Consider the following 21,766-nt stretch of genomic DNA (forward strand, 5'->3'; position numbering starts at 1 on the left):
CTCGGGAGGGAGCAGGGCTGCTCCCAAGCGCCCCTCTTCTCCCCCCGGCGGCGCCCACAGTAAACTGCAGTAAGAGGTAGATATTGAGAGATACATTTAATTTTTTTAAAAGACCAAGTAAAATTATAATGCAAAGTCAGGTGAGTAGCATGAAATCAGGAAAATTTATAACCAAGGAAATCAAAGTTTACAGTGTGAGATGAATACACAAAACCATTTATATTTATTCTGGAGATTAAAATACAGATTATTCCTTTCAGATTAAAACTTATATTTTTAAGATATGGAAACCATATTTTCTGAGCAAAATAAAAAGTTAAATGTATAATGAAAGAAAGTTTGGGTAGGTGACCAGGTTTGAAAGGACAGTTGGTGACCAAAGCCACGTGTCAGAAGACTGGCACATTAATGCCACTAGATATTATATTGCCATTAGGACTTACAAACATGAAAGCTTTCTAATATCAGCATTCTAAGATGCTATACAATGTTTTTAAGATGTTCAGACTGAAATTATAGGCTTTATAGTTAATAATTTTAAGCATGCAGTTTAATTGTCTTTTTAAAAGTAAATGAAAACTCATTAATAATAAACACTTGCTTCTTTTCTTTCTCTCTTTTTATATGTATCTAAGGCCACTTGACATGAAATCTCCCTTATTAACAAATTTTTAAAGTGCACAACACAATATTGTTAACTATGGGCTCAAAGTTGTATAGCAGATTTCTAGAACCTTTTCATCTTATATAACTGAAACTTTATTGAAAAAATGGTTAGGCAGAGTAGTATAGTAAATTAAGAACTTGGGTTGTGGTAGTAGACTGCCTGTGTTTGAATCTTTGTCCTTGATGCTAGCTGTCTGACATTGGGCAAGTTACTAAGCCTCTTCGTTCCTCAGTTTTTAATTCACTAAAATAGAGATAATAATGGTACATAACTCACAGGACAGTTGTAAGCATTGAATGCATTGGTACAGGTAAAGCATTTAAAACACAGTCTAGCACATAGTTGTAACTCATTAAATGCCATTTAAAGGTATAATTTCCAATGACAAGGAATTGATAACCCACAAAGATCACTCCACTTTCAGAGAAAATACTAACATGTATGGAGAAATTTGGAAAATAATTATTAAGCAGTATGATATAGAGTATAAATGCATACGGCATGAAAGAAGAACAAATTCATGGTGGATTTGCAGGTGAAGGCTTTATGGTATATTTTTGTATGGGGTAAGTGGGACTGTGAGTGCAAATGAAAACATAGATAAAAAACTGGAAGTAAGAATAAGTAAACTAAAAGACTTATGCGCAACAGAATTCAACTATGACCATATTTTAATGGTTTCAAAATTAGAATATATGTAATAATGATGAATCTGGATATTTAAGTAATAAAGCCTTTTGTAAATACTTTAAAATTACATCTGATTATACCTTTAAGGTAATACTTTAAAATACATGATCTCAATATTGTTGCAAAATGCCCTATAAAAACAGGATAAATATCATTATTTCCATTTTACAAATGAGGACGGTGAGGATCAGAGTTTATTTCACTTGCTTAATGTTATAGAGCTAGTAGATATTAAAAACCAGGAGAGCATCCAGGTCTTCTGACTTACAGTGTAGTGCACTTCTACAATACTATGCTGCTTGCTGAATAGTAGAAGGCTTAGTAAATGAGCAATGAAGACTGAGTTTTATAAAAATATTATGTGTGATCTTTGTCTCAAGCAAGGGAAAAAGAATATAGAGTAAAAGCATAGGTAATGCCAAATCTCAGATATTAAACAAAAATCAGTGGGTACCAGTTATTACTATGCCTTGGAGTTCTTTTATGCTTTGTGATTTTTTCTGGGACAGTAATATTAGAAATGAAATAGAAATAATATATATGAAGCAGATTCAAAAAGAACACCTTCTTTGGAGTTGTCCTTTTTTTCTTCACTATTATTGCTTATTTTTTCTGAGGTAACATGCTTTTTTAAACACAAAGTTGAGGAAAACACTGCAGTTTAGCCAAAGTTTGCCCAGGAATATCATATTTTAGCCATAACCAAGTTTTCATCATTTCAAAAACAGAGCTTCTACTGTAAGATAAAAATATTTTAAAATATCTTTGATATTCCTGTCAACATGCCAATAAAAAGCAAAAAGCATGAAACTATAATAAAGCTTATAACTTTCACTCGCAAATTCATATGAAAGAACAAAATCTCTTACATATAGTTATACACATGCACATAAATGTATGCACTTGAAAGAATTTGTAACATGGACATTCAAAATTTTCTTTAGAGATCCTTTGTAGTTAATTTTGATCCTAGTAATAGGCATGTAGAAAAGTAAACCCCTTTTGTTTTTCTTCAGATAAATTTTTAATTACTTCTGTTCATATATGGGAATACCAGTTGTCTGGCTTCTTGAGGACTGTATGTCATGTAAAGAGACAGTTCCTTATAGAAATCTCACTAGGAACCTCAAAGATGCCACTATTCTCTTCAGCAGACCTGAGGTAGGTGCTGAAGAAAATTGGAGACAAGCTGACCTTTTTATCAGGTTTATTTTCCTCAGTTTCCAGAATATACATTATATGGTATCTTTAGGACCATTTGGTTGAATACTAGTCTGGTCTAGCTTTTGTACATTCTTTTCTGGAAGAAACAGCCCTACTTTTCCCAGCTGGTCAGTACAAAGCACAATGCTGCAATAAATTTTATGCAGCTCCTGGGTTATCTCCAGATCACATCTGATGGCATGCATGCAAAAGAATATGTTAGGATGATTGAGAATTACTTGCTAACTGTATGTCTTAAAAGTCTAGTTATTATCCTTCATAAAACTTATTTGAGAAAGAAAATCTTGATCTTAGTTACAAGTTTTACACTGCAAAAACACAAATATTCTTCACCTTCTGGTGAATGGTCAAACAATTGTTTATAATTTAGCCCATAGTTGTGGATTGAATTTTTAACACTTAATATATCTAATAATGAAATGCATAAATAAGAAAGATTCATAGGCACACATAGTCAATTAAGTATTTGTAAATTATTAATAGAAAATTTCATTTTATTATAAATGACTCGAGAAAATACTTGATGAATTATTTGCATTGATTTGCACTGGAGATGGGCTTAAACTATTCTTTACATGTTTCCTTTCCTTTTTCTGGTAAGGAAGCCTTTTTCTTAGGTACGTAAGTCATGCTGGACAAAGAATGCTTTCTAAATGTAGACAGCCTTTTTCTAAAGTTCCCCCCTGAAAAGAAATAGAGGAGAGGGTCAAAGCAACAATTTGATGCAGCCAGAGACAACGTTATAACCACTGACTTCTGCATTCTCAAGACAGAATCACAGGGTTTAGTTTCATTGTGTAAAAAATGAAGGTGGATAGTGCGTTGAATATGATATGGCATGAAGCAGATTAAAAATGCAGCTGTCACAACTATGATCATTCCTATAGCCCTTTTACGACTTGACAGATTTTTCTTCACTGAACTTTTTAGTAAAGTAAAAATGATCATTGTGTAACAAACAATTATAGTGATGAAAGGGATGATGAAGCCAATGAACAACGACACATAATGCAAGACCAAAATATGATTTTTAGCTTGATTGTTTTGTGGAGGCTCAAAGCACTTGGTATTGTTTTTCTCATCTTGGTAAGTTTTGGCCATTAAAAATGGAGAACTGGTCAAAATCACAAACATCCAAATGCTAACACACACAAACCTGGCTTGTTTCTGTGTAACTAAATTAATGTTTTGAACTGGGAAAACAATTGCAATGCACCGGAAAAAGCTCATTGCTGTCATGAAGAAGATGCTACAATAGAGATTGACATACAAGGCATAGGTGCTGAGACGGCATAGGAAGTCACCAAAGAGCCAAATGCCTTTGTGAACATAATAAACCACACGAAGAGGCAGTGTGCACACACACAATAGATCAGCTATAGCTAAATTAATCATATATACTTGGAAGGCTGATTTCTCATGATTTGTTTTTACAAGAACGTAGAGCACAAAGCCATTGCCAAAGAAACCCACAACAGAGATCATAGAATACAAGGTAGAATACACTTGATTGCGGAAGTCATCAATACTGTCATAGCACGTGTTATTACTGGCAGGCGATATTGTCAGATTTCCGACTTCATCCATGTTTCTCTAGTAATGTCTGCTTGGTGCCTATAATACATAAAAATTTTGTAAATTTTTAGTATATCTTAAATTATGAAGTATTGCTATGTCTACTTTATTAATGTGTTTGCACTATATGAGTTACATTTGTATTGGGGAGTTGGTACATATATGTAGTAAGTCTTGATAATTTTTTATTTCTTTGCCCCTACTCCCTATCTTTCCCCTTCCCCTCATTCCCTCCTCATCTCCAAAAAGTCTGCTATTTTATTTTCTACCATCTCTAATTTATTTTACTCTATTATTTATATATATTTTAGATTTTCCATATAAGAGAAACCATATGACAACTAACTTTCTGTGTCTGACTTAATTCACTTAACATTATGGTCTCAAGTTCCATCCATTTTCCAGTCTATTTCTTTTGATTGGTGAATTGAGACCATTAACATTGATGGTTATAACTGATATGTATTGACTTATCATTGTCATGATTTTTTCTTTTTGTTGGATTCTCCCCCTTTGCATTTAATTTCTTGTCATGCCAGATGGATTCATTCTGCTGTGCTTCCTGGGGTTGTGATCCTCATTGTCTGTACCTAGGATATTATCTAAAATTTTTTGGAGTGCTGGTTTGGTATTCATGAAGTTCCTAAGATGCTGTTTGTCATGAAAGTATATTATTTCTCCATCAATTTTGAAAGATAGTTTTTCAGGGTACGTCCATCTGGGTTGGAGATTGTTTTTTTTAGGGCTTGAAATACTTCACTCCAGATTCTTCTTGCCTTGTGGGTTTGCGTTGAGAAGTCTACTGTGATTCTGATGGACTTTCCTTTGTATGTGATTTGTTTCTTTTCTCTAACTGCTTGTAGAATTTTGTTCTTCTGTTGGGTTTCTGGAATCTTAACAATTATATGCCTATGTGCAGATTTGTTTTGATCAAGGCTACTTGGAGTCCTATATGCCTCACTTATCTGCATGTCAAGTTCTTTTCCCCTGCTTGGGAAGTTTTCTGCCATTACTTCTGTGAAAAGTTTTTTTTTACGTCATCTGCACTCTCCTGTTTCTTTGTTGACTCCAGTAAGTCTTGTCCTCACATTGGCTCATTCTGCTGCATAGACTTTCAATGGAGTTTTTAATCTCCTGGAAATCTGTTTGCCTCAGTTTTATGGATTCCATTTGTTTCCTATGTTGGTATTCCATCATGTTCCTCAGCTCCTCTATTTTTTTTATCTGTGTCCTCTCTAGATTTATTAATTATGTCTTGCACTATGGGCACAATCTCTGCTGTTACCTGAGAAATTATTTCTTGTTTCATTTTTTCCAGATCCTCTTTTGTTGCCAGTTCAGGGAGTCCAGGTGGTTGAGTATCAGAGTGTTCCATCACGTTTCCCTTTGGGGTTTGCTTAGGTAATCTGGAAGTCTGTTTTTGAGACTTGTTTATGTGTCTTCTCATTAAGACAGGGTGGGGTGGGGTGGTGGTGGTGGTAGTGCTATTGGCACCCGCGTGGCTCACCTCCTCTGGGCTGGGAGCGGTGGAACAGTGGCCCGGAAGCCCCTACTTCTGGGCTGGGAGCAGTGGAATGGTGGTCCAGAAGCCCCTTCCTCTGGGCTGGGAGTGGTGGAAAGGTCTCCATCCATTTTCCTACAAATGGTATGATTTCATTCTTCTTTATTCCATTCAGTATAGACACCACTTTTTTCTTTATCCATTCATCTGCTGATGGGCATCCAGGCTATTTTCAGAGTTTAGCTATCGTGAAATGTGCTGCTCTAAATATAGGTATGCATGTATCACTACTTGTACAGTATGATGCCTTAAACTCTTTTGGGAATATACTCAGAAGAGGTATAGTTGGATCAAATGGAATTTCTAGTTTTAGTTTTTTGAGGAGTTTCCCATGCTGATTTCTATACTGGTTTTACTAGTTTACATTCCCACCAACAATGTAGAAGGTTTCCTTTCTTCCCACATCCTCGCCACCATTTGCTGCTTTTTGTGTTCTTGATAATAGCCATTCTAAGTGGGGTTAGATGGAATCTCAGAGTTGTTTTGATTTAAATTTTTCTTATTTATTTATTTATTTATTTATTTATTTATTTATTTATTTTTGGACCAGGAATTGAACACAGGACTTGCACTTGCCAGGCAGGTGCGGTGCCACTGAGCTACATCCCTGGCCTGATTTACATTTTCCTAATGGCTAGAAATGATTAAAATTATTTAATGCACTTATTTGCCATTTCTATTCTTCTTTTGAGAAGTATCTATTCAGTTCATCAACCTATTTTTTATTGGGTTATTTGTTTTGGGAGTTAATTTTTTGAAGTCTTTATTTAGTCTAGATATTAGTCCTCTGTCAGAAGACTAGCTGGCAAAATTTTCCCATCCTGTAGGCTGTCTCTTCATTCTGTCAATTGTTTCCTTTGTTGTGGAGAAGCTCTTTAATCTGATATCATCCTATTTGTTGGTTGTTGGTATTATTTTCTGTTCTACTGAAGTTCTGCTCAGGAAGTCCTTGCCTGTGCTGAATGCTTTAAGTGTTTCTCTTGTGTTATCTTCCAGCAGTTTCAAAGGTCTGTTTTTATATCTAGGTCTTATGTATCCTTTTATTTTACAGTTTCTTTTTTTTTCAGTACCTGGAATCAAACTCAGGACCTTGCACTTGCCAGGCAGGCGCTGGCACCACTGAGCTAATCCCTGGCCCTTATGTATACTTTTTGACTAGTAAGCAAGAGTTGTAAAGCAATGAGAGATTCAGAAGCACTCTGGCCCCAGAGAAGGATTTGAGTGCTGCAGTCACCATGAAAACACTTTTTTGTCCTTTCCCATCCATGTTGGCCTGATGGGCTTCCTCTTTTTGGGGGGTGTGTGTACTGGGAATTGAACTCAGGACCTTGTGCTTTCCAGACAGGCATGGCACAACTGAGCTACGTCCCCAGCCCCTGATGGGCTTCCTCTTAAACTTTAAGACCTAGGTAAAATATATTTCCATATTTTAAGTCATAATAATTTTATATTATTCTATACATTTTCCTTTTAAATAAATTTATGATTCTTTTCTGTTAAAGAAAACTTTAAAGATAACAGTTTTACAAATTTCTATCCATCCATTGATCTATACATCTCTACTTTAAGAGCTTTGAATTCTGTTAGAGAATAAAATATGAATGAAAATATTTGATTCCTTTGAGAAGAGGCTTCCTACATAACACATACTAGGTAAAAATAATTTAGTTTATTATTAGTGAAACTCATTCCTGTGGTGGAGATTCTTAGTACAGGATGTAGTTAACTCTATTTAAAACCCAGAACATGATAACTGGAGAAAACTTATAGGCCATTTAATTATGTTAGGGGTAAAATACATTTTAAAAATCTGTATCATAATTTAAGGCTCTGTGGAAAGATGAGGTATAACTAGTGAAAATATGCTTGTTGAGTAAGAAAATTTTTGTAGCTGTCCATCCTTTTCTCCTCCTAGATATATTCTCAAAATGTTTATATTTTCCATATACAATTATTTCTCTTATAGCAAGAAGTTGTTACTTGGTCTACTTAAGTTCATCAGGACAGTTAATCTCTGATCAGAGCGACCTAGGGATCAGATCATATAGAATTAGTAATTTCTTCAGTGTTCTCTAGATTCCCCTTTTATTTCTTATGCAAGTGGAAGCAACTCATCAATATATAATATGGTAGATAATCTTTGATTGAAGCCTTATTTGTTGTTATTTTACAAACTTCTTGTTCTCTGGTAAGAGAGGGGTTGGGGTTTGTAAGGTAGGCAGACTGCTTGTGCATGCAAGAACTGCTAACAATGCATGGGACTGATCTCTTCTCCATACCAAGGTTACAGAAACAACTATAGAAGTGATCGCAGGTGAGAGGTAACTTCCCAGGTTTATTACTGCTACCATTTACATCGCCCAAAGTTAATTCAATGATTTTTGCTAATCCTGTGTTAGGTGTTCTTGAACTGCTTAGTATAATGCTGTGAGGCACTAGATGGTGCTGTTGAGATTTTAAAAATTAATTTTATTGATACAATTTAAATACACATAATGATCACATTCATCATAAGAAATTTGTACCTGTACATAGTATATCTTGATTCCTCTTTTTCTCCCAATCCTCTCTCCTCCCTTCAACCCTCTCTTTTTTACAAAAGCTTTGTTTCCATTTTTCCTTCTTTTCTAATTTTTTCTTTTCCTTTCCTTCTTACCCCCTTCCCAGTTCTCCTTTCCTTTTGAACAATTTCTTCCTATTTTGCATTATCTATTATATATTTTAGTCTTTATTTACCCTTTTAGTTTCTCAAACTAGAGAGACAATGTGATATTTACACATGTGTGTCCTATTTATTTCACTTAAGAGTATAGCCTCAATGTGCATCCATTTAGCTATAAGTGTCTCTAGTTTCTCTTTATTTATGGCTAAGTAGTACTTCATTGTATAAAAAAAACCACATCTTTTTTATCCTTTCATCAATTGATGGGCATTTGGGTTGTTCCCAAGATTTAGCTATTACAAGCTGTGTCGCTGTAAACATGAATGTGCATTTATTGTTGTGGTATGATGCTTTTAATTCTTTTGGGAAGATGCCCAGAAGGGGAATAGCTGGGTCACTGCAGACCTGGCAGTGCTGCACAGCACATTTATGGGCTCTGTTTCAGACATTAATACAGAACTGTGGACACCAGAGGAATTTTAGTATTTTTATTATTTTTCCTTCTCCTTGTTTGCGTGATTTCTTTTCATTTTTTTGGTGTGGTTGAGTTTTTTTTAGGTTGTTTAGGTTTTATACATTTATAAGAATTAAAAAGGGACTCTGATGTATTTAGGAAATAAACTGGTTCTTTCCCAAGAGATATAGTGGAAGGCTATAAAAACACTTCATGGTTCCTTCCTTATGGGAAGAGATTCTACATTGGAAATGGTCACTTGAGTTTTCACAGTATTAGGACTAGGTACAACCACTGAATAGGTCTGGAAAGCTTGCCTACTTTGTGCCTACAAGTTAAGCAAGCCCAAACTGTCTCCTCTATTAGAAACTGTACAGAGGAAAGAGAAATACCCCAGAGAAGACTGGCAATTAGAATTTATCCATATACCACCATGTAAAAGATTTAAACAGATGTTGGTCCTAATTGACACCTTTACAGGATAGATTGAAGCCTTTCCTATCCATTCAGAAAAGGCTACAGAGCTAGTCAGGGTACTTCTTAAAGAAATCATCCCTAGATTTGGACTACCACAGTTTGTCCAGAGTGACAATGGAGCTTTTTTTTTTTTTTGCCTCCCAAATAACTCAGGGAGGGCAAAGGCTTTAGGAATAAAGTACCAACTTCATTCCACTTGGTGGCCTTAATCTTCTGAAATGGTAGAAAGAGCTACCAAGACCCTAAAGAGAGCTCTGACAAAACTTTGCAAAAAGACATCTGAGTCCTGACTCTGATTGCTACCAGTAGCACTCATGAGGGTTCATAACATGCCCCAAACTGGGCTAAGTTTGAGCCCATTTGAGATGTTAAACAGAAGGCCATTTCTATCCTCTGATATGAAAGTACACCTAGAGACTATGAGACTCACAATATCTCATCAATCTGGGCTAAGTATAATAAGCTATCGAAATCTATGGAAGGAGAGTCCTGCCAGGTCCACACCCAGTGGGACCGCTTTGTCTGGCCTGGAGACCAAGTGCTTGTAAAAACTTGGAGAGAGGTAACACCAACAGACCCAGTCAATGATTCTTGCAACACCTATTGCAGTAAAGGTGGCAGAGATAGATAATTGGATTCATCTTTCTAGATTAAAGGTAGTACCACCTGAACTGTCTAAAGAACGTGATCACTCAAAAAGAAAAAGCTACTCCTATGAACCTCTGGAAGACTTTTGAGTTTTTTTTTCAAAAAGCAAGTCTCTGGTGTTGTTGCTACAGATAAGACCTTGCTAAGGTCATGGATCTTAGATTCTTTATAATTTATCCGACGTACCTCTGTAACATACATTCTTCTCTACAGGAAGCATGGAAGTCTGACCTATTCCTCACATCTAGGATAATAGTAAAGTTTCTCTCTCCCATCAAACAGGCAGCTCGAAGGTTACTAACTCTTTTCTCATTATTTTCTGATGAGTTTTTATTTTCTTAGCTCAGCCATGAGCCACAACACCTCAAGGTAGTTGGAGAGTACATAATCCCTAGTAGGTAGGGTCTACAACTCCTTTCGGCTTGAAGAAGCCATAAAAGACAGAAACCTCCACTCTTTCAGCATCCCATAAAGATTTACGGGATTTATGTTTCTGAGGGGGAAATGATATAGGAGATAAGGAATGGTAGAGCTGACTGGGAAAAATGAGTGGGACCTGTCAATTACAAGATCCCAGGGAACTTCCAGGACTCCATATGTAGAACTTCTCATGAGCTCCCATGAGATGTGTAGGGCATAAAAGAAGACAGATACCACTGGGAGCTACTATTGTGAGTTCCTGTGATAGCCTGCACTGCATTTCCCAGACACAGTGTGTATTTTATTTTTGATTTTACCCTATTTTTCTTTGTTTGGCTCAAGTTCACTCTGTAGAGCTGGTTTCTTTCATACCTATCCACCCCTCACTTTTCAAATAAACTTTTGGCACCATTAAAAAAAGGGGGCAGTCCTACAACCTCTTAAGACCTTAGCCTTATTCCCAGTTCCTGAGGAACCATTCTGGTCATTCCTTAAGTGATGCAGTGACAAGCTATAAAAACTATAGGAAATGGTCACTAGAATTTTCACAGGACTAAGAAGAAAGCTATTCCTGAGAACCTCTGGAAGACCTGAGGCCTCTTCAGAAAGTAAGACTCCAGTATTGCTGTAGGGTCCTCTTCAGCAAGCAAGATTCTAGTACAGTATTGCTCTGGGTGCAGATAAGTACTCACTGATGACCCTAATTTACCACAGCTTAAAGGGGCACCTGTATTGAAGCCCATGTTTTTGTCTTTTTTTTTTGTACCAGGGACTGAACTCAGCAATTTCGAACTTGCTCTCGCCAGGCAGGTGCAGTGCTACTGAGTTAAATCCCTGGCCCTGAAGCTCATGTTTTTAATTAGATCCATTATGTGGGTAATCTTGGTAACGCTATGGCTCTCAGGCTCTCAATAATTTATCTAACCTTCCCCTTTGCCATACTTTGTCCTCTACAAGAAGTGTGGAAATCTGATCTGCTCCTCATATTTGGGCTCTACTCCCCCAATATAATAAAGTTATTTTTTTCTCCCATTAAACAGACAGCTCAATATTCACTAACTCTCTTCTCATTGTCTTCTGACAGGTTTTTTTTCTTCAACCCCACCAGTGAGCCACAACACCCTGAGGTAGGTGGAGAGCGCATAATTCCCAGTAGGTAAGGTCTATAGCCCCTCAGCCCAGAAGAAGCTATTGAAGACAGAGACCTCCACTCCCAGTACTCCATAAAGAGTTATGAGGCTATGTGGCTCTCAGGGGAAAATGAGACATGAGATTAAGGTGTGGCAAAGATGGCTGGGGAAGCAGGTGTGACCTGTCAATTACAAAATCCCAGGACACATGCACAGAGCAGTTCCCAAAGCCCTACACATGGATTTCTTATGCGAACTAGAGCAGGTTTTTGTTAGGATAGCATAGACTTGATGTCATCCTGAGGAGTGGGTGATACGAAAAAGACAGTCTACATTGAGTTTGTGCCACTGTGTTCTCTCTGGCATGGTGGCTTACCCTCATGCTGTAGGTTGTACTTCTTTTCCTATTTTTACTTGGCCCAAACTTGCTCAGCAGAGACTCTTTTCCTACCTTTAGTAAAACTTTGCTATTGTTAGAAAAAAAGAAGAAACCAAGTATTTTGAATGGAAACAAGAAGAAAGATTCCCTCAGGGCATTTTAGGAATTGGCAAGACCACATCCTTTGCAGACTGAAGTGCGCAAGAGTGTAAATCTTTTATTTGAGGAGAGTCTGTGGGCCTCCTGCTCAAGAAGGGCCTCCTAGGGAATTTGTTCCCTGGGATTCATTCCAAAGTGCTCAGCCATCCAGGCACTCACAGGCCATGGTATCTGTGGTCCAAGGGGGCCTGGTTACTGCTTGAGCTGGAAGGAGACCTTGGCATTGTTCACATGATGCTGTTTGGTTAGGTATGCAAAAGGCAAAAGTTCTGGCATTGTGGAGGCCTCCACCCAAATTTTAAAGGAAGGCCTGGGAAACCAAGGAATGTGTCCCCAAGAGGTGGATACATGAAGCTGTGGGAATGAAGCTGAAGATGCAGTGGAGAACACAGCAAGTTGGAGATACCAGGAATGTGGAATGTCTTCCTAGGTATTCTGTAGGATTAAGAGCAGAACCACCCCAAGATAGAGGCCATGTGGGCTGCAAGGCCATAGGGGTGGTGCTATTCAAGCCCCTTTGGAGCTCACATTTCACCACTATGTGCCTTGAATGCCTATGGAGCTAGAGGACTTATTGTTTGTCTTACAGTGTTTTGGCATTGTATGGTCCTACTCTTTTCTATGCCCCTATTCCTCCCTTTTGGAATGGGAATGGTCACCCTGTGCCATTGTATATTGTGAATATGTAATTTGCTCTTGGAATTTTATGGAAATTCAGGGCCAAGAGATCCCCATGAGTCTCAAGAGAGACTTTGGACTTGGACTTTTGAGCAATGATGGAATTGTTGAGACTTTGGGGAGGGTATTAGTGAATTTTTGGTTGCACACAGGATAGTTATACCATGATGGGTAGAAGTATGACCTTGTGTTTATTTGGAGATTAAGTATGACTTGAGGAGATGTGTTGGGGTGTCAATTTGAGAAGGGCTTGAATGTGACATTTAAGCTGGATCGTTAATTTGATTGGCTTGTGAGCCACCTAGGGGATTATGGGTGTGTCTTGGTGACTAATGGAGGTGTGACTTTGCGTGCTATATCTGGTCCATGGTCTCATCCTCTCTGGCACACTTCCCCTGCTCTACTTCCTCTCTGACATGAACTGAGCAGCTTTGCTCCATCATACATGTCCATCATGTTTCTTCTTGGAGCCAGCTGATTATTGACTGTATCTTCTAAAACTGTGAGCTACATCAAACCTCCTCTTTAAATTGTGGGTGTTAGGTATTTTGCTACAGCAATGGGTAAAGCTGATTATTTTTCATCTGTTCCATATTAAAATAAATTTAGTTCTCAGATATTTGAATGAAAGATACTAAATAAAACTAGTAAATATGAGAATAAAAATATACAAATAAATAAATGATGTCTAGTTCCTTTCATAAGTTCCCCAGCCTTTATAGACACAAATAAACTTTTCTATTAATTTCAATATTTAGATTGAATTATTTGATTATAATTAAGTCAAGTCAAAACAAATGAGTCATTGATTAATGGAAACAAGCAATAAACATAAACATAATTGATTTTATTTTAGTGTAGACTATGAAGGAATCTTTGTTAAGATAATTGCAAGTTGAAAAAACAAGATTCATTTTGAAAAGGCAGTCATACCTTTTTCTGGCACTGTAGTACTCTTCACAAATGTTTCTTATTATGGTTGTCAGTGTTTCTTATGTTGTAACGTCGGGGATGCCTACACAGAAATTACAAGATTGAAAAGGAAGTTAATGACCTTAGAAGCAGTACAAGAAGACCACAAAACTTAGCAGCCTTAAGTACAGATTCAGTTTGTGATGTAACATCAAAGACTTACTGATGGATTTAGGGCTAGTCATTGAATTCTGTGACTCCTTCTTTACCGTCCATTTTTCTATTTGGGGTGTAGGGAGGCTCTTAAACTACAGACCATGACTTCTTACAGATGTTTGCTCTTGTGAGCACAGTTTGTATATCTAAAGATGAACACAGTAGTATAAAATATTCCTCTATGAAACCATGATTTTACTCCTATTTTCTATTATAAATATTTCATTATAAAGTTCTAAGAGGAAATAATTTGCAAATTCCTATCCAAAGATCTAATTTGCCAGGAATAGGAGTTAGAACACTAAAATATCAAGTATATCTGTCTGGGATGGCTTAGGGACCATTTTCTGTGAAGATAAAATGGCTCACAGGAACTTGGACTCTTCTTCCTATAAACTCATAATATTATTTATTGTTTTCATCACTAATATGACATGTACACATTCTAAATTGTTTTATAACCTTGTATGGTTAACTTTTAATTGATTTATGTCTCTTCTTTTCAGTTAAATTATATCTGAGAATCTGACAAAGTATAATGGATCTTCAAGAAATGATCACTGAAAGGTGTTCTTGAAACAGTAGCAACCTAAATTGTTTTATTCTAAACTTTTGTTGTCTTACAGCAAAACTTTCATTCCTGTCTTCAAGGTTCCTAGAGGCTGGTTGCTTTTTCTTTATGTGTGGTCTTAGTGTCAACAAAATAAACACCTTCCTTCAGTTTATTCTTAGCAACGAAAAAGAAGTTGGAACTCTACTGAGAAAAAAGGAAATCAAAAGAAAAATAAAGGAAATGCAAAATATAAAACATAGTATAGTTTTTAAAGTAGAAAATTGAACCCACCACTACAATATTGCAGTTTGAGACCACCTTGTACTTAGATAATTATTTTTTAGAGCTTCAATTTTCTTTTCTCTCTTCAAATTTTACCCTCTTCTCCAAAGGTAAAGCATTGACATAGATAACCTACTATGATCTGGGTAGAGTGTGTGTAATCCGCAGGCTCAGAGATCATTTGAAAGTGAATCTGCAGCACCCGTCGGGGGTAGAGTGTGTGTTTCATGTGGAGAATTACTCAGAATTGGCATTTACATTTTGTTAATTAGGCAGTAAATTTTACAAAAAGTTTGATTAGCTTTTCTGAGGTCTGTATACATCAATAAAGCTATATTGACTGGTTGTTGAGTGTATAAAATTCCTTTATGATCCTAAAATTATGTGATTCTATTCATCTAATCAGTGAAGAAAATTAACTTCAGTTCTGTCATAGCTTTTGTTTATACATAGCTTATATTTCTCCCTAAAGTTCAATGAGAAAGTTTATAAATTTCTAAGATTCACCTAAGAGAAGTGTAATCTTACCAGACTAATGCACTAAATAGTTACACATTTCCATGATGGCAGTGCAATTACAATTTAGCCCAATATTTACATGCACAAGTGAATAAATGTGACATTTTCTGGGCAACAGTGTAGTGCTTCATTCAGTGTGGGATTGTGAGGGATCTTCTATGGTTCCTTTAGGAATTCTTAGCCTTTCACCCATTAGGCACTCAATACTCTTACTTCTTGCTCCTCTTTCCTTTTCAGTTTCCTTGAGGACTATTCTCTGACAGGAGATTCTGCCAGTATTTGACTCTGCCATTCATATCTGAGTGACTAATTGGGTGAAGATGAAGTGAGGAAGTAAAAGTATAAATGTGTGTTTTTTATATCAATTGTTTAATTCAGTAATTACTCAGATTTTTTAATGTGGTTTATGTTGTCTAATTCAGTTCAGGTCAATAAATATTTATGAAGACCCTACTTCTTTTTTTTTCCCTTAAATTCTTTTATTGGTACATATTAGGTATACAATATGTTTACATTTATCATTGGGTGCTTGTACCTGTACATGATGTATCTTGGTTCTTATTTTTTCCCCATTACCTGTGGGTCCTTCACCCCCTCCACCCTTCCCTATTTACATAGACTTTGTTTCCATTTTTCTTCTTTTCTCATAATTTTTCCTTTCCCTTCTTCCCTTTCCCCTGCCTCTCCCACCACCCCTAACACTTTGGACATTTTCTTCCTATTTCACATTATCAGTTATTCATTTTTTGTGATTTTTATTAAATTCTTTTATTGGTACATTGTAGGTATACAACACAATTACATATCTCATTGGGAATTGTACCTTTACATAATGCATCGTGGTTCTTATTTTTCCCCATTCCTAGCCCTCCCTTCACCCCCTCCACCCTTCCCTATTTACAAAGATTTATTTCCATTTTTTCCATTTCTCATCATTTTTCCTTTCCCTTCCTTCCTTTCCCCTGCCCCTCCCACTACCCCTACCCCTTTGGACCTTTTCTTCCTATTTTGCATTATCAATTATTAATTCTAATCATTGGTACATTTTAGGTATACAATATAATGACATTCATCATTGGAAATTTGCACCTTTACATAGTCTCTCTTGGTTATTTTTCACCCTTGCCCAGCCCTCCATTAAGCCCCTCCATTCCACCCCTCCATTCCTCCCTATTTACAAAGCTTTTGTTCCTATTTTTCCATTTTCTCATGTTAATCCAATTCCCTTCTATCCTTTCCCGTAGCCCTCCCACTTCCTTCCCCTTTGCCTTTTTTCTTCCTATTTCACATTACCTATTATACATTTTAGTCCTTATTTACACTTTCAGTTTCTCACACCAGAGAAACTATTTGGTATTTAGACATGTGTGTCCTATTTATTTCACTTAAGAGTATTGCTTCAATGTGCATCCACTTAGCTATAAATGTCTCTAATTTCTCTATTTTTATGGCTGAGTAGTACTCCATTTTATAAAAAAACCACATTTTCTTTATCCAGTCTCCAGTTGATGGGCATTTGGGCTGTTTCCAAGTTTTAGCTCTCACAAACTGTGCTGCTATGAACATGGACACACATATATCACTGTGATATGATTCTTTTAATTCTTTGGGGAAGATCCCCAGCAGTGGAATAGCAGGGTCAAATGGGACTTCCAGTCCTAGTTCTTTGAGGCATCTCCATACTGATTTCCACAGTGGTTGCACCAGTCTACACTCCCACCAGCAGTGGAGCAGGATTCCTCTTTCCCCACAGCGCTGCCAGCATTTGTTATTGGTTGATTTCATGATAGCAGCCATTCTTTCTGGGGTGAGGTGGAATCTCAGGGTTGTTTTAATTTGCATCTCTCGAATGACCAGTGATGTTGAACATTTTTTCATGTATTTATTTGCTATTTCTACTTCTTTGTCTGAGAAATGTCTGTTCATTTCAGATGCCCATTTTCAGATTGGGTCTTTAAATTTGGGAGGTCTGATCTTTTTAAGTTCTTTATAGATTTGAGATAGTAGATCTTTGTCTGAGGAAGAGCAGGTGAAGATTTTTTCCCACATTGTGGGTTGTCTCTTCACGCTGCTGGTGGTTTCTCTTGCTGTGCAGAAGCCTTTTAATAAGAAGAGATCCCACTTGTTGATTGTTTGTGCTAGTTCACGGGCAACTGAGGTTTTGTTCATAAAATCTTTTCCTACACCGATGTCTTCAAGGGTTCTACTTAACCTCTGTTCCAACTGGTTCAGAGTTTCTATGTTAATATTTAGATCTTTAATCCATTTTGATTTTAGTTTAATGCATGGTGAGAGATGTAGGTCTAGTTTTAGTCTTTGGCAAATTGAAGCCCAATTTTTCCAACACCATTTATTAAAGAGGCTATCTTTCCTCCAGTGAGGGTGTTTGGCTCCTTTATCGAAGATGAGATGGCTGAGTGTGTCTGGCGTTGTTTCTGCATCTTCTGCTCTGTTCCACTGGTCCTCAGGTCTGTTTCTTTGCCAGTACCATGCAGTTTTTATCACAGTAGCTTTGTAGTAGAGTTGCACGTTGGGGATTGTGATACCCCCTGCCATGTCTTTGTTACCTAGAATTGCTTTTGATGTTCTGGGTCTCTTCTTGTTCCAAATGAATTATTGGGATTGTTTTCTCAAGGTCCATGAAGTATCCTGCTGGGATGTCAATTGGAATTACATTAAATCTATATAGCAGTTTTGGAAGTATGGCCATTTTTACTATGTTAATCCTTCCTACCCAAAAGCAGGGGATGTCTGTCCATTGTCTGATATCATCTTCAATCTCTCTTTTCAGAGTGCCATAGTTTTCAGAGGAGAGGTATTTGATTTCTTTTGTTAGGTTGATTCCTAAATATTTCAGGTTTTTGGATGCTATTGTGAAAGGAATTATTTGCCCTATTTCTCTCTCAGTGAGTCTGTCATTTGTGGAGAGGAAAGCTATTGATTTTTGTGTGTTGACCTTGTAACCAGCTACTTGACTGAATTGGGTTATTAAGTCTAGAAGACTTTTGGTGGAGTTCTTGGGGTCTTCTGTATACAGTATCATGTCATCTGCAAATAATGACAATTTGACTTCTTCATTACCCATCTTTATGCCTTTTATTTCTTTCTCTTGTCTAATTGCCGTGGCCAATGTTTCCAGAACTATATTGAACAAGAGTGGTGATAGTGGACATCCTTGTCTTGTTCCTGATTTGAGTGTGAAGGATTTCAGTTTTTGACCATTTAGTATGATATTGGTTGTTGGTTTTTCATAGATGGCTTCTATCAGTTTGAGGTAGAGACCATCTATTCCAATTTTTTGTAGGATTTTTATCATAAATGCAAGTTGGATTTTGTAAAATGCTTTTTCTGCATCTATGGAGATAATCGTATGGTTTTTGTCCTTCACTCTATTGATATAGTGTATTACATTGATTGATTTGCATATATTGAACCATCCCTGCATCCCTAGGATGAATCCCACTTGATCAGGGTGTATGATCTTCTTGATGATCTTCTGCATTCTGTTTGCCATTATCTTATTAAGGATTTTTGCATCTATGTTCATTAGTGAGATTGGCCTATAGTTCTCCTTTTTGGTTGGGTCTTTCTCTGCTTTGGGGATCAAGGTGATGCTTGCTTCCAGGAATGAATTTGGGAGTAATGCTTCCCTTTCAATTTCATTGAAAAGTTTAAACAGTAGTGGCAGTAGTTCCTCTCTAAATGTCTTGTACAATTCAGCAGTGAAGCCATCATGTCCTGGGCTTTTCTTAGTTGATAAGTTTTTAATTATGTTTTCAATTTCATTGGTTGATATTGGGTTGTTCAGAGTTTTTAGGTCTTCTTCATTCAACTTTGGTAATTCATATGTATCTAGGAATCTGTCCATTTCTTCTATGTTTTCCATCTTATTGGTGTATAAGTTCTGGAAGTAGGTATTGATAATCCTCTGGATTTCTGCTGGGTCTGTTGTAATTTCACCCTTTTCATTCCTAGTTGCATTGATTTGGGCCTTTTCTTTCCTTTTTCTGACAAGGTTGGCTAAGGGTTTGTCAATTTTGTTGATTCTTTCAAAGAACCAGCTCTTGGCTTCACTGATTTTTTGTATCGTTCTCTTAGTCTCCATTGCATTAATTTCTGCTCTGATCTTTATAATTTCCTCCCTTGTATGAGCTTTGGGGTTTTCCTATTCTTCTTTCTCTAGAAGCTTGAGATTCAGCATCAGGTTGTTTAATTGGTCTTATTCTGTTTTCCTAATATGCGTATTCACTGCTATGAATTTCCCTTGTAAGACAGCTTTCACTGTGTCCCATACATTCCAATATGTTGTATTGTCATTGTCATTTAATTGAAGGAACTGTCTGATTTCTTCAATTTCCTCTGTGACCCATTGGTTATTCAGAAGTGTGTTGTTCAATTTCCACGTGTTTATGAAATTTTTTGTTTCTTTTGCTATGGATCTCCAATTTCATCACACTATGGTCTGATAATATACAGGGGATAGCTTCAATTCCTTTGCACTTACTTAAACATGTTCTATGTGTGAGTATGTGGTCTATTTTTGAGAATGACCCATGTGTAGCTGAGAAGAATGTGTATTCTGATTTTGTGGGGTGGAAGACTCTGTAAACATCTGTTAAGTTCATTTGTTCAAGAGTTCGATTGAGTTCTAGTATTTCATTACTTATTTTTTGTCTAGTTGATCTATCTGTTTGTGACAGTGGGGTGTTGAGGTCCCGTTCTACAATTGTATTAGTGCATATATGACTTTTCATGTTTGTTAGTATTTGTTTTATATAGTTGGGCACACTAGTGTTTGGTGCATAGATATTTATGATTGTCATCTCTTCCTCTTGGATTGTTACCTTTACAAGGATGTATTGTCCTTCTTCGTTTTTCTTAATCCGTGTTGGTTTGAAATCTACTTGATCTGCAAAGAGGATAGCTACTCCTGCTTTTTTTCGGGTTCCCGTCACACAGAGTATTGTTTTCCACCCTTTAACTTTCAGTCTATGAATTTCATTTTGAATTAAGTGTGTTTCTTGTATGCAGCATATTGTTGGATTTTGCTTCTTGACCCATTCTGCCAGTGCATTTCTTTTGACTGGTGAATTGAGACCATTAACATTGATGGTTATAACTGAAACATATTGACTTGTCACTGCCATGACTTTTTCTTTTTTGTTGGGCTATCCCCCTTTACATTTAATTTCTTGTCATGCCAGAGGGGTTCATTCTGCTTTGCTTCCTGGGGTTGTGATCCTCAATGTCTGTTCCTAGGATATTGTGTAAAATTCTTTGGAGTGCTGGTTTGGTATTCACGAAGTTCCTAAGGTGCTCTTTGTCATGAAAGTATCTTACTTCTCCATCAATTTTGAAAGAGTTTTGCAGTGTACATCAATCTGGGTCAGAGGCTGTTTTCTTTTAGGGCTTGGAATATGTCACTCCAAGCTCTTCTTGCCTTGATGGTTTGTGTTGAGAAGTCTACTGTGATTCTGATGGGCTTTCCTTTGTATGTGATTTGTTTCTTTTCTCTGACTGCTTGGAGAACTTTGTTCTTCTGTTGTGTTTCTGGAATCTTAACAATTATATGCCTATGTGTAGATTTTTTTTTGATCAAGGCTATTTGGAGTCCTATATGCCTCACTTATCTGTATGTCAAGCTCTATTCCCCTGCTTGGGAAGTTTTCTGCCATTATTTCTGTGAAGAGATTTTTTTATGTCATCTGCACTCTCTCCTGTTTCTTCATCGACTCCAATCAGTCTTATGTTATTCTTTCTTGCATCATCTAGCAGCTGCTGAATTGATTTCTCATGTTCCCTTATAACTTTGTAGCAATTTTTCTTTTCCTGGTCACTAATTGCAATCTTATCTTCTATATCTGAAATTCTGTCCTCACATTGGCTCATTCTACTGTGTAAACTTTCAATAGAGATTTTCATCTCCTGGAAATCTATTTGCATGTGTTTTATGGATTCCATTTGTTTCCTATGTTGGTATTCCATCATGTTCCTCAGCTCCTGTCTAGATTTATTAATCATGTCTTGCACTAGGAGCACAATTTGTCCTGTAATCTGAGAAATTATTTCTGATTTCACTTTTTCCAGGTCCCCTTTTGTTGCCAGTTCAGTGGGTCCAGGTGGTTGAGTATCAGAGTGTTCCATCTCATTTCCCTTTGGGGTTGCTGTAGGTGATCTGGAAGTCTGGTTTTGAGACTTATTTACATGTTTTCTCATTTCGACTGGTTGGGGGGCTGTGGGCGCCTACAGGGATTACCTCCTGTGAGCTGGGAGAGGTGGGACAGGGGCCGGGAGCAGCGGTAGGGATGGTGGCCCAAAAGCCCTTTCCTGTGGGCTGGGAGCAGCGGTAGGGATGGTGGCTGGGAAGCCCCTTCCTCTGGACCAGGAGCCGGGCGATGGCAGCTCAGAAGCCCCTACCTCTGGGCTGGGAGCAGAGGTAGGGATGGTGACCTGGAAGCCCCTTCCTCTGTGCCAGGAGTGGCAGGACCGAAGGTGTCCCAAAAGCCTTTTCCTCTGGGCTGGGAGCAGCAGGAGGCATGGTGGCCGGTAAGCCCCTTCCT

The 21,766-nt window shown here is 37.2% G+C and overlaps 1 protein-coding gene and 1 long non-coding RNA gene across 4 annotated transcripts in view; one reads left to right on the plus strand and one right to left on the minus strand.

The window, feature by feature from the left end:
* The window catches only part of LOC110346222 (uncharacterized), a 66,801-nt gene that overhangs the window by 26,617 nt on the left and 18,418 nt on the right, over window positions 1-21,766 (plus strand). The window contains exon 2 of the long non-coding RNA XR_002390125.2: window positions 11,463-11,505. This is a non-coding gene — a long non-coding RNA (uncharacterized LOC110346222). The remainder of the gene's footprint in view (window positions 1-11,462; window positions 11,506-21,766) is intronic.
* Window positions 86-21,766, minus strand: part of Cysltr1 (cysteinyl leukotriene receptor 1) — a 41,219-nt gene continuing 19,538 nt past the window's right edge. For 2 of the 3 annotated variants that reach the window (XM_004867479.3, XM_087196606.1), the window contains 2 exons: window positions 13,658-13,739; window positions 92-4,195 (listed from right to left, as the gene is read on the minus strand). In XM_004867479.3, the coding sequence (XP_004867536.1) occupies window positions 3,146-4,168 (1,023 nt within the window). In that variant the 5' untranslated portion in view covers window positions 4,169-4,195; window positions 13,658-13,739 and the 3' untranslated portion in view covers window positions 92-3,145. Of the gene's footprint in view, window positions 4,196-13,657; window positions 13,740-21,766 lie in introns of all 3 variants that reach the window. The other variant, XM_004867478.3, reaches the window with a different exon arrangement.

Source organism: Heterocephalus glaber, unplaced genomic scaffold (genome assembly GCF_053883595.1).
Source record: "Heterocephalus glaber isolate CG9 unplaced genomic scaffold, H.glaber_assembly_v1.0 deba00001613, whole genome shotgun sequence".
Lineage (NCBI taxonomy): Eukaryota > Metazoa > Chordata > Mammalia > Rodentia > Bathyergidae > Heterocephalus > Heterocephalus glaber.